The sequence below is a fragment of the Microcaecilia unicolor genome, chromosome 2 (genome assembly GCF_901765095.1).
Source record: "Microcaecilia unicolor chromosome 2, aMicUni1.1, whole genome shotgun sequence".
Classification (NCBI taxonomy): Eukaryota; Metazoa; Chordata; class Amphibia; order Gymnophiona; family Siphonopidae; genus Microcaecilia; species Microcaecilia unicolor.
The window spans coordinates 656,988,712-657,001,800 of record NC_044032.1 but is presented as its reverse complement, the minus strand read 5'-3'; the positions used below and the strand labels follow the sequence as shown (position 1 = coordinate 657,001,800).

Below are 13,089 nucleotides of genomic sequence, written 5' to 3'. Positions count from 1 at the left end.
CATTGGTTTCCATTTAAACCTGCTTTCCTTTGACTGAACCACTTTCTCTCCAACTCCTACACAATCTCTTTAATTTCAATAAAACCAGCCAACTTTTTTCTTATTATTAAACTTCATTCTCATAGGTGCTGTTTCATCCAAAATATCTTTACCAACATGATTCTCACCAAAAGGGCTAAGGTCACCCACATCCAGCACTAATTAATACCAGAAGGGCAGGATCCACCTGGAAGCAGAATTAATCCTCTCCATTAATGCAGAATCCACCTGGATGCAGCACTGGTTCTCATCTGAAGGGTTGGAACTACCTGAACCTAGTATTAATTCTCACCGAAAGGGCTGTATCCACATGGATCTTGCATTAATTCTTTACAGAAGGGCTGGAACAACCTGGATCCAGCATGGATTCTCCCTTGAAGGACTGGAATCACCTGGGCCCAGCATCGATTCTCACCAGAAGGGCTGGAACTACCTGGATCCATCATTGTCACCAGAAGGGCTGTATCCACATGGATCTTGCATTAATTCTTTACAGAAGGGCTGGAACAACCTGGATCCAGCATGGATTCTCCCTTGAAGGACTGAAATCACCTGGGTCCAGCATCGATTCTCACCAGAAGGGCTGGATCCAGCACTGTTTCTCTCTTGAAGAGCTGGAATTATCTGGATCAAGCATTGTCACCAGAAGGGCTGTATCCACTAGGATCCAGCAGTAATTCTTTCCAGAAGAGTTGAGTTCACCCAGATGCAGCACTAATGACCCCCCCCCCCCCCCCCCAGAAGGGCAGGATTTAACCCGATCAAGAACTAGTTTTCGCAAGAAGGGCTGGATCCACCTGGATCCAACATTCTCTCCATTAAGGATCCAATATTAATTCTCATTGGAAGGGCTGGATCCTCCTGGATCCAGCAGTAATTCTCTCCAGAAGGGATAGATCCAACTTGATCCCACACTGTTTCTCATCTGAAGGGCTGGAACAACCTAGATCCAGCATTGATTCTCACCAGAAGGGCTGGGTTCTCCCAGATCCAGCACTAATGTCCCCAAAAATGGCAGAATCCAGCATTAATTCTCTCCATTAATGCTTCATTCTCACCTTGGGGGGTTGGGGGCTGGATCAATGTGGATCCAGGATTAATTCTCACTAGAAGTGCTGCATCCACCTGGATCGAGCAGACCTGGATCCAGCAGTAGCTCTCTCCATTAATGATTGATCCACCTGGATCCAGCATCAATTCTCACCTGGACTGCTGGAACTACCTGGATCCAGCATTAAATCTCACCATATGGGCTGCATCCAGCAGTAATTCTCATCAGAAAAGTGGTATCCACCTGGATCCAGCACTAAATCTCACTATATGGGCTGCATCCAGCAGTAAGTCTCTCCAGAAGAGTTGTATCCACCTGGATCCAGCAGTATGTCTCATCAGAAGTGCAAGATGCACCTGGATCCAGTGTAAATTCTCTCCAGAAGGGCTGGATCCACAATGATCCATCAATAGTTCTCTCTGGAAGGGCTACATCCACCTTGATACAGCACTCATTCCCACTTAAAGTGCTTGATCCACCAGGATCCAGTAGTACTCTTTCTCACCAGAAGGGGTGGATCAGCACTCACTCCCACTGCAAGACCTGGATCCACTTTGATCCAGCACTCATTTCCACTATAACTGCTTAATTCACCCTGATCCAGCACTTTCTCTTCATCCTTGCTGGCTCCACCCAGATCCAGCTCTCACCCCCACCAGAAGGGCTGGATCCAGCACTCATTCCCAGCAGAAGTGTTGGATTCACCAAGATCCAGCACTCAATCCATCCATAAGGGCTGGATCCAGCTTTTATTCTTACAAGCATCTGCTTATCATGGGATTGGTAGCATGGAATGTTGCTACTATTTGGGTTTCTGTCAGGTAGTTGTGGCCTGGATTGGCCACTGTTGGAAACAGCGTACTGGGTAGATGGAACTTTGGTCTGACCCAGTATGGCTAGGGTTACCATATGGCTCCAGAAAAAGGAGGACGGATTGAGCCAGCCGGGTTTTACTTCCATTGCTTTCAATGGAAAGCAATTGCGCCAGCCGGGTTTTACTTCCATTGCTTTCAATGGAAAGCAGTGGAAGTAAAACCCGGCTGGCTCAATCCGTCCTCCTTTTTCTGGAGCCATATGGTAAGCCTAAGTATGGCTATTCTTATATTTTTTTGTAAGGGCTGGATTCACCTACATTCAGCACTCATTTTCACCATGATGGCTAGATCCAGGGATCATTAACATCAGAAGAGCTGGATCCACCTTGATCCAGCTGTTACACTCCTACCTGGCTGCTCCTGGCGGCGGCCATCTTGGTTGGTTCAGTTGTGGCGGCAGCCATCTTGGTTGGTTCAGTTGTGGCGGCCATCTTGGGAGGTGCAGTTTGATCAGCCTCTGAGGGTGGCCATCTTGGTGCTAGGCAGCCTCAGGAAGGAAGTACATATTTGGGCGTAGAGCATCTCTTCTGATGAAGGCTGCCATCTTGAATCAGCTGCACATGTTTTAGACTGATTGCTACACTATTTAAAGCCCTGCCTCCAGTCAATCCTTGCTTCGGCTTCTATTGCTGTAGAGGTTGTAGTTCCCGTCTGTGTTCTGCTACCGGTTATCCTGTATCCTGTTTTTTGACCCTTGGATTGTTTCCTGACTACTCTGCTGTGTTGCTGCCTGCCCAGACCTTGGACTGTCTCCTGACTACTCTGTTGTTTTGCCGTCTTCCTGGTCCTTGGACTGTGTCAGTTCCCCTACCTGTCTGGTTGGTGGCCGTACACCCCACCGGTTCCAGAAGTCCTGGTGGCCACCTGCACCTGGGGGCTCAACTCCTGGGGAACGGTGGTCGCTTCCCAGGTGAAGCTAGGGGTTGTTTGGCTGCCTGACCGAGTGCGGTGCTGCTCCATCTTTGCCGTGCTCAGCCGGGGCACAAGGGCTCACTTCCCCAGATATAACAGTAAGCCGAAGCCATGAGCTCGCCAGACAAGACCGAGTTCTCCAACCTGGCTCAGGTTTTACAACAGCAGCAGGCTCAGATAACTAATTTGTCCAGCACCCTTCAGGAGGTCTGCAAGCACCTACTCATGCTTCAGCAGCGACTTGCCGCGGCTCCTCCGGATCGGAGGGCGGAGGTTTCTGCATCCCGGTTGCAGCTTCCAGAGCCTCCCCGGTTCGATGGAACCCCTTCAGCTTGCCGGGGGTTCCTCAACCAGTGTCAGATCCTGTTCGAGCTACAACCAGAGGCTTTCCCATCTGACAAAGTGAAGGTGACCTATATCATCTCCTTGCTCTCTGATGCTGCCCTGGCCTGGGCGTCCCCGCTGTGAGAATAGCAGAATCCAGTCTTGGCGGACCTGGATGAGTTCCTGCGGCAGTTCCGAATGGTATTCGACGTGCCTGGCCAGCCCTCTTCTGCCTCTGGAGAGCTGTTGCGTATCCAGCAGGGCACCGGGTCGGTCGGGGCGTATGCTGTTCTGTTCCAAACTCTTGCCGCGGAGCTCAGGTGGAACCAGGAGGCCTTAATGGCCATCTTTTGACAGGGGTCTGAACGTCAAAATAAAGGATGAACTGGCTGGCAGAGAAGTTCCTGTCACTCTGGATGCTCTCATCGCACTCTGCACCAGGATTGACATCCGCTTTCAGGAGCGAGCCCAGGAAAGGGTTACCCAACAAGCTGTTCAGACCCCCAGGTTCCGCTCCCATCGATCAGAGATGCCTAGGGTCCCTGAGAAAGGTTCAGAAGGAACTAAGGAGGAACCCATGGTGATGGGGCGGCATCGATTGTCCAGAGAGGAAAAGGCTCACCACCGAAGGAATCATCTGTGCCTGTACTGTGGGCAACCAGGCTACTTCATGGATACCTGCCCGAATAAGCCAGGGAGGTCGGGAAACGCTCTGGCCAGAGCCCCGTGAAGGGAGTGGCTCTGGGCTAGTTGTCGTCCCTTCCAGATAATTTGCTCTCAGTTTCCGTACTGCTCCAGGGAGAGGGGTTCCAGGCCCAGGCGATGGCCTTGTTGGATTTCGAGGCCGGAGGAAACTTCATTGACGCCGAGTTTCTGTCTCAGCTGGGGGCTTCCACGATGCCCTGCCAACCGGCCCTCAGGGTTACCTCCATCCAGGGGGACAGTCTTCCCCGGACTATCACTCGGATTACCCCTCCCTTGAGTACGCAGGTTGGAGCGCTTCACGAGGAGGAGATCCTGTTCCTGGTGCTCTCCAGAGCCATTCACCCAGTAATCCTTGGACTGTCTTGGCTCTGACTCTATGCCACCGTTATCGACTGGTCCACTGGGGAGATTGGGCAATGGGGTTCTCGGTGTTTCCAGCACTGTCTTCAGCAGGTCGAGCCACCCATTCCTGCCTGCTCTGTCCAGCTTCAGACTCTGCAGGGGAGGTTGCTCGGGCTTCCTAAGGAATATCAAGACTTCCAGGATGTGTTCTGTGCTCGAGCGGCTGAACGCTTCCTCCTCATCGGTCGTTCGACTGTGCGATCGATCTTCTTCCAGGAGCCAATCCACCCGGGGGCGCCTGTACACCTTGTCCTGGGAGGAGTCCCGGGCCATGCGGGCCTATGTACAGGAGAACTTATTAAAGGGGTTCATTCGGCCCTCCACCTTTCCTGCAGGGGCCGGGTTCTTCTTCGTATCCAAGAAGGATGGGTCCCTTCGCCCCTGCATCGACTATCGGGGCCTGAACAAGATTACCGTGAAGAACCGATATCCGCTCCCGCTCATCCCAGAACTGTTCGACCACCTGCAAGGGGCTCAGGTCTTCACGAAGCTGGACTTGCAAGGAGCCTATAATCTGGTGCGGATCAGAGAGGGGGATAAATGGAAAACGGCATTCAACACCCATGAAGGGCATTTCGAATATCGGGTGATGCCGTTTGGCCTTGGGGAAAATTCACTATTTCTGGGATAAGCAGTATAAAATGTTTTGTACATTTTTGGGATCTTGCCAGGTATTTGTGACCTGGATTGGCCACTGTTGGAAACAGGATGCTGAACTTGATGGACCTTTGGTCTGTCCCAGTATGGCAACACTTATGTACTTGGGATTCTGAATGGAATGTTGCTACTCTTTGAGATGCTGCATGGAATCTTGTTATTCTTTAGAATTCTAGAATCTTGCTACTCTTTGGGGTTCTACATGGAATGTTGCTACTCTTTGGGGTTCTACATGGAATGTTGCTACTGTTTGGGTTTCTCCCAGGTACTTGTGACCTGGATTGGCCACTGTTGGAAACAGGATACTGGGCTTGATGGACCTTTGGTCTTTCCCAGTATGGCAGTACTTATGGTTCTATAATCTAATATCCTGCATAACCCACAGAAGAATTAAAAAAAAAAGGAGAAGGCACCAAGGCAAAACTGCCAGGATGGCCAAAGCCCCAGTTTATTTCAAGTTCAGAGAGACATATATAAGGTCACTTTCCAAGAACCCAGCACAGGCTGCATTTCAGCATTAATGCCTTCATCGGGGGGTCAGAAAACTGGACTGTTGACTCACAGTATAATGAGAGTCAAATGGGGAAATAAAATATGCCTCTTACATCCGGAACAAACAGCAAATGAATGGCGTCTCTGGCTTATAAAAGGCGCGTCACTCATTAGCCGTTTGCAAAAGCTCCAGGGACATCTTACATTCCCTCCCCTGTGACTGAATCTGCAGCACCGTCTCGGTTCTATTGCTGACCTCTGGATTATGCACAAAGAATCTAATGAAAACCGCCACAGAACAGCTTTGCTGAATTTGTATGTTTTATTTGCACCTTTAGAACGTAGAACAGTAGTTGCTACGTCTGGCAAGATGAACAGTCAAGTAGGTTGGGCTCCTACAGGAACCCATCAGTAACGGGTTGGAAAGACCGAGGGCACGTTTCTTCTGCTCTTCATTACCGAGTTCCCTGGCTGATGTTCACTCTCTCTTGAAGATCCTCTTGGCTTCTACTCCTTCATACAAGTTGGTCTAAATTTGAAACAAAACAAACAAAAAAGTTTAACTGACAAGTTCCCTGTTGCATAATATCATGTCTGTAGGTGCTCAGAGTCCCTGTGATGTTAAATGAATGATAGATCCATAGATAAAGCTTCTTCACTTCATCCAGAGAGGAGTAATTTGTTTAGCCCCTTTCGTTTGAAATATTAGTTTGTGTGTCTAGGAGTCAGCCAACATGATATCACATTACAGAACCCCCCCCCCCCCCCCCAAAAAAAAAAAAAACAGCCACCCCATTGGAGAAGCTTGTCAGCTGGAGTCAGCTCCTGAGCTCCACTAGAATAACCACCACTATCACCAGGAGTAACTCAGGGACACTATTCACAGGCAAACCAGAACCTCCACAGCCATTTCACAAATGGGTTCTGAAGCTCTCACTAGCTTAGGGGTGGACAACCTTGGTGCTCACGGCCCACAACCCAGTCAGGTTTTCAGATTTCCCCAATGAATATACACGAGATCCAGTTACATGCACTGCCTCCATGGTATGCAAATAGATATCATGCATATTCATTGGGGAAATCCTGAAAATCTGACTGGGTTGCGGCCCTTGAGGACCAAGGTTGTCCACCCCTGCACTAGCCCATTTGGCTATCAGGATATCCACATTAATATGTAAGTCTTGTGTATTATTTCCTGTGGATACAATGAGAGATCATGAAAACTACATGGGATAGTGAGAACTTCAGGACCTGCTTTACAAAGGCAGTGGTGCATGGCGAAGCCACAGGGGAGGGGTGCCTTAGGGGCTCGGGCCCCTCTCTGCAAGGGAAAGAGAATACCAGCAGACATGCTTTGACTGTCAATAATGGCTTTCCCACACATGCTCAGTAATGCAAAGATAATTTTATTGTGGTGGCGGGGAGGAGGGCAGGGGAAGAGAATACCAGACACCCTTAAGTCAACCTTTTGGGGGAACCACCAAAAATGGACTTCTGGCTATACACATGGTGCAAGGATTAAGGGAACAGCATTTTCCTAATCAATCATTTAGAAGTAGGAAGCAATACAAATCTATAAAATGTAATCTCATTCCAAAGCTGCCAAATAAATTGTTTTTGGAATATCAATGCATATGCACGAATATTTTGCATTGCTTCAACAGATGAGTTGAACTGTTATAATCCTTTATGAGGTTAACATGTTGGGAGAAGCATTACACAGGCCTATCCAATCTACCCAGCCATACCACACTGATATATCTAGCAGTCTGCTTAGATGAGTGTTAAGATCCCCAAGTTAACAGATTAGAAGGCTTGGCAGTAAGACACATGTATGGGGCTAACCACTGTCAAAACTAGTAAGGTAGGGCTCCAGCTTGTCCTGGGGACTCCCAGCCAGTTGGCTTTCGGAATATCCACAATGAACATGCTTCAGATTCATTGCATGCAATGAAGATTCTCTCAAGCATATCCATTATGGATATCCTGAATACCCAAGTGGCTAGGAGTCCTTAGGACAAGTTGGGAACCAATGCTCTTGAAGACAAAGTCAGGAATCATGACTGACTACTACAGTCCTCTGAGCCCAGGTTTAAAACCTGAACGATCTGTCTTGCAGGGAGGGATGGCAGCAATAAGGTATAAACACTGCATCAGTAGCTTATCTAGGTGTTAAGGTCTTCTCCGAGGACAAGCAGGCTGCTTGTTCTCACGACTGGGTGATGTCCATGGCAGCCCTGAAGACCGTAAAATCTTCCTAGCAAAGTTTGCTAGAGCCTTCGAGCGCACGCGCACTGCGCATGCGCAGCCAACAGCTTCCCGCCCGTCGCACGAGAGTCCCATAGTTTTTCTCTTTCGCGGTAGGAAACTGTTGTTTTCCGTCTCTCTCTTTGCCCTGAGAAGAGCCTTCATGTTTTTCCGGCAAGTTTTCGCCTGCTTTCTTCGTTTTTTTCTCTGTTGAGCCTTTCTTTTACTAACCAAAAAAAAAAAAAAAATTAAGGTTCCGTACGATTTCTTTAGTTTGTCCCACAATAAGTTTTCTTTCATCGCCGTTGTGGCCCCATTTGGGCTGCGCGTTCGCAGGAGGTGTCAATGCGTCGGTCTTCAGACAGTCCGGTACCGCCTCCCTGCTCTCCACAGGTTCTGCCTCTGACTCCTGCATCAGCCCCACAGCCTTTCCCGGCAGAGACTCTTGACGAGCGCATCCGAGCCATTCTCCCAGGTCTCCTAGAGGAGCTGCTGCATCAGTGTGTTCCAGTACCGGGTGTGCTTGCACCCTTGGTACCGTTGATGGAAGCGATGGCTGGTTCTTCACCTGTAGTGAGGTCCCCGACGCTGGTGCCGCTTGCGACATCGGCCTTGGCTGCCACCCAGGTCGACTCCCTGTCAACATCGATGGAGGGAACTTCATCGCCGCAGGCACTGGAGTCAACTTCTTGACGTCGTCATCGAGGACGTGGTTCCTCGGAGTCGAGACGGGCCCGGTTTCGGACTGAAGTTCGTGAACTCTTGTCCGCAACCGAGGAGGATGCCTCATGGGAGGAGGAGGAAGATCCCAGATATTTCTGTTCTGAGGAGTCTTGTGATCTTCCTTCTGATCCTACTCCTTCGCCTGAAAGAAAGCTTTCTCCCCCAGAGAGTTTTCTTTCTCTTCCTTTGTCCGGGAGATGTCTGTGGCAATTCCCTTCCCTGTGGTATCTGAGGATGAGCCCAGGGCCGAGATGTTCGAGGTCCTTGACTATCCTTCGCCACCTAAGGAGTCGTCCACTATTCCTCTGTATAATGTCCTTAAGCAGACATTGCTGAAGAACTGGACGAAACCACTTTCTAATCCCACCATTCATGGGCGTAGCCACGGGCGGGCCTGGACCAGCCCAGGCCCAGCCACTTTTGCTCCAGGCCCGCCCACCCACCCTAACAAGCCCCAAACCCAGTGCTTTTTTTGTGCCTGCGTATAGGAACCTTTTCCTGAGGTCTGCTCACTTGCAAAATCTTTTACCTGAAATTGTGATTCTCCTCTCTCCCCTGCTCTCCCCTCTTCATGTCGTGGCAAACCGGAAGTGAGGGCAGCACAGCAGTGCTCACTGAGGCAGGCAGCCTCTGGTGAAGTTGCTTGAAAGAGTACAACCAGTACTATATATGTCTTTGGTGTGGGAAGAACTCCTCATTCAGGGTGAGCTTGAACAACATTCAAATTAAAGAGAACAGGTTTGGAGGGAGTGTGCAAGTGAGACTGGGGAGAAATTTAAAAATAAATAGTGTAATTGTTAAAATCTGTAAGTGGTTCAAAGTTTTTGGTTTTTTTCTGAGCACCGAGAGGAGGGCATGACTTCAATGATGTGTGCATAATTATCAGGTAACCTGGGATAGCTACAGCTAAAAGCCATTTCATTGGCTGATGGTTCCAACAGTAGTTTTAAAGAGGAAGTTTAGCTGACATAGTGTTGAAGAGCCGGTAAGTGAAAATCTGATTGCTTTTTTTGTGTTTGTTTTTATATAAAACATTCTTCTTGGATAGGAAGAGTCTGTGATATGTGAAAATACATTTTGCTTTAATGAAATTGCTAAACTTTAGAGTCAGAGACTTATCAATGAGGGATACATACAGTGCTTTTTTTGTACCGGCACCTTTTTCCTGAGGTCTGTCTCACTTGCCCGCTCCCTTCTGTTCCTGCTCTCGCGCTCCAAAATCTTTTACCCGAAGTCGCGATTCTCCTCTCTCCCCTGCCCTCCCCTCCATGTCCAGCATGTCGCCTCCCACCCCTTTATACATTTCTATAGTGCAGTGGTTCCCAAACCCGGTCCTGGAGGCACCCCAGGCAGTCAGGTTTTCAGGATATCCACAATAAATATTCATGAGAGAGATTTGCATGAACTGTCTCCACTGCATGCCTCCAGGACCAGGTTTGGGAACCACTGTTATAGAGTGTAACTGGAGACATGTGTTGAAAAGTGTTTGGTATTGCTATACAGGCTAAGTATGTGTGTTAGGGGACCGAGGCTCAATGGAGGCTGAAGAGTGCAATCTCTTGTATTTCCCCCTAGCCCTCAAAGTGGCCTGTAGTCACTGAAGCCTGCACTGCTACCCTCATTGAAGTTATTGGGAGTGGGGGTAGAGGTGGAGCATGGGGTGGGGCATCAGGTGACAAGTTTTTCAATTTCAAAAAGTTGTCAACCCTGGTGCCCACCCATCTGACCTGTTGGCCCACCCAAAAATTGCTTTCTGGCTACGCCACTGTCACCATTCCCAAGAAGGTTGAGTCCCAGTATAGAATCCACGGTGAACCTGAGTTGATGAAGTCGCAGTTACCTCACGACTCTATGGTTGTGGATTCAACTCTCAAGAGAGCCAAAAGTTCTAGAGATTTTGCCTCAGTGCTCCCGGGTCGAGAATCTAGAACTCTGGACTCTTTTGGGAGGAAGGCCTACCAGTCCTCTATGCCCGTGTCCAAAATTCAGTCGTACCAGCTCTACACGAGCATCCACTCGCGGAACAATATTAAGCAACTGGCGGACTTGGTTGATAAGCTCCCTTCGGAGCAGGCCAGGCCTTTTCAGGAGGTGGTCAGGCAGCTGAAGGCATGTCGTAAATTTCTGTCCAGGGGTGCTTACGACTCTTTTGATATTGCATCCAGATCCGCTGCTCAAGGTATAGTGATGCGCAGACTCTCATGGCTGCGTGCCTCTGACCTAGACAATCGTGTCCAGCAGCGGCTTGCAGATGTCCCTTGCTGGGGGAGGGGGGGAGTTAATATTTTTGGTGAGAAAGTCGAGCAGGTGGTAGAGCAGCTCCACCAGCGTGAGAACGCCCTCGACAAATTCTCCCACCGGGTGCCTTCAGCATCTACCTCTTCAGGTAGACGTTTTTTCCGGGGAAGGAGGACTGCTCCCTATACTTACTATAAGCATAGGTATTTATTTATTTCACTTGTATCCCACATTTTCCCACCTATTTGCAGGCTCAATGTGGCTTACAAAGATCTGTTATGGCATCGCCATTACAGGGTAAAAAGATACAATTGGTGTTACAAAGAGATCAAGGATGACAGAGAAGAACTAAGCAAGCATTTACAGAAAGACGTCATTTAGAGTCAGGGTGGGATGGTGAGGTGCTATCGTTAAACTACGGGCTCTCGTGATAGGCCTTGTTGAAGAAATAGGTTTTTAGAGATTTGCAAAAATTAGTTATTTCATTAATTGTTTTCAATTTTGTTGGTAGTGCATTCCACAATTGTGTGCTCATGTATGAAAAGCTGATCGCATGTGTTAATTTGTATTTTAGTCCTTTACAGCTGGGGAAGTGCAGATTAAGAAATGTGAGGGCAGATCTTTTGGCATTTCTAGGAGGTAGGTCTACGAGGTCAAGCATGTAGGACGGGGCATCTCTGTAAATGATCCTATGAACAATCGTGCATATCTTGAATGTGGTTCGTTCTTTGAGTGGGAGCCAGTGCAGTTTCTTTCTTAGGGGGTTTTGCACTTTCATATTTTGTTTTTCCGAATATGAGTCTGGCTGCGGTGTTCTGGGTTGTTTGTAGTTTCTTGATAATCTGTTCTTTGCAGCCGACGTATAGTGCGTACAATCCACCTTCCTGACAGCATTCTCAGGCTCAGCCCTAGCGTGCTCGTTCACGTCAACAGCGTGCACCTAGGCAGGCCCCTGCAGCTCCCCAGCAAAAGCAAGGGACGGGCTTTTGACTGGCTCCAGTTGAGCATAGCCGCTATAAAAGTGTCTTTGCCGGACGATCTACCGGTCGGAGGGAGGTTAAATGTTTTTCACCAAAGGTGGCCTCTCGTAACCTCCAACCGGTGGGTTTTCCAAATAGTCCAGCTAGGATACTCCAAATTGTCCACCGGGAGCTTAGTCCTTCAGCTTCCAGCACAGGCAAGCACTTACATAGGAACTCTCCGCCCTTCTCAGCGCCAATGCGGTCGAGCCCATTCCACCAGGGCAAGAAGGGCTGGGATTCTATTCCAGGTACTTCCTTGTGCAAAAGAAAACAGGGGGGATGTGTCCCATCCTAGACCTAAGGGCCCTGAACAAATACCTGGTACAAGAAAAGTTCAGGATGCTTTCACTGGGCACCCTTCTCCCCATGATTCAGAGAAACGACTGGCTATGCTCTCTGGACTTAAAGGATGCTTATTCACACATTCCGATACTTCCAGCTCACAGGCAGTATCTTCAATTCCGTCTGGGAACACAGTATTTTTAGTATTGTGTGCTGCCCTTTGGGCTCGCCTCTGCACCCAGGGTGTTTACAAAATGCCTAGCGGTCGTTGCTGTTACGTCTGTGGCCATGACCACCCTCAGACTTACCCTGTTTCTGGGAGTCAGTGGCTGTGCTGGCTTCTGCTTTTCTCTGTGTCTGTCTCTGTCTTAGTTTCTCTCTGGCTCTGTGTGCTGATTGCCCTACTGAACCTCACCTGTGTGGGCTATGCCTTTTCCAAGATGGCTACCGCCGACTCCTCTATGCCAGTATCCAGATGGCTCCCGCTGGGCTGACTTCTCTGTGTGTCAAGCCTCTGTTTGGATGCAAGGTGATTGCTGCAGCTGTGCCTCTGGTGTGGAAGGGCTTTATTAATCACTTAGAGACTACAGCCCTGGCCTTTGCATTTCATCTAAGGGCCCTGGTGTATAGAGTGCTCTGTACACTGTTTCAGTGTTTGCTCTGTGTGAGTTTCTATGTTTGGCTAGATAGCTTAGGCACCGTGTGGCTTGTTAGCCTGTGTATAGCTTTGCTAGTTCTCTGTGTTTGTTCCTAGTGTTAGACTAGCCAGCTTAGGCACCGTGTGGCTTGTTAGCCTGTGTATAGCTTTGCTAGTTCTCTGTGTTTGGTCCTAGTGTTGACTAGCCAGCTTAGGCACTGCTTGGCTTGTGAGCCTGTGTATAGCTTTGCTAGTGCTCTGAGTTTGTTTCCAGTGTATGACTTGTTAGCTTGGGCACAGCTTTGTTGTTAGCTGGTGTATAGCTTTACTAGTCTCCTGAGTTACCTAGTGTATGTTTCTTGTGTATGACTGGTTGGCCTGGGCATAGCTTTCCTATTAGCTTGGATACAGTCTACTAGTCCTTGTGTCTAACCTGCCGACTGCCAGAACCCAGACATTCCCTGCCTGGCTGCCTTGCCTTCG

The 13,089-nt window shown here is 49.0% G+C and overlaps 1 protein-coding gene across 2 annotated transcripts in view; it reads right to left on the bottom strand.

The window, feature by feature from the left end:
• Positions 1-5,784: 5,784 nt before the first annotated feature.
• Positions 5,785-13,089, bottom strand: part of LOC115461744 (fatty acid-binding protein, intestinal-like) — a 961,316-nt gene continuing 954,011 nt past the window's right edge. The window contains exon 4 of one of the 2 annotated variants that reach the window (XM_030191785.1): positions 5,785-5,986. In XM_030191785.1, the coding sequence (XP_030047645.1) occupies positions 5,936-5,986 (51 nt within the window). In that variant the 3' untranslated portion in view covers positions 5,785-5,935. The remainder of the gene's footprint in view (positions 5,987-13,089) is intronic. The other variant, XM_030191784.1, reaches the window with a different exon arrangement.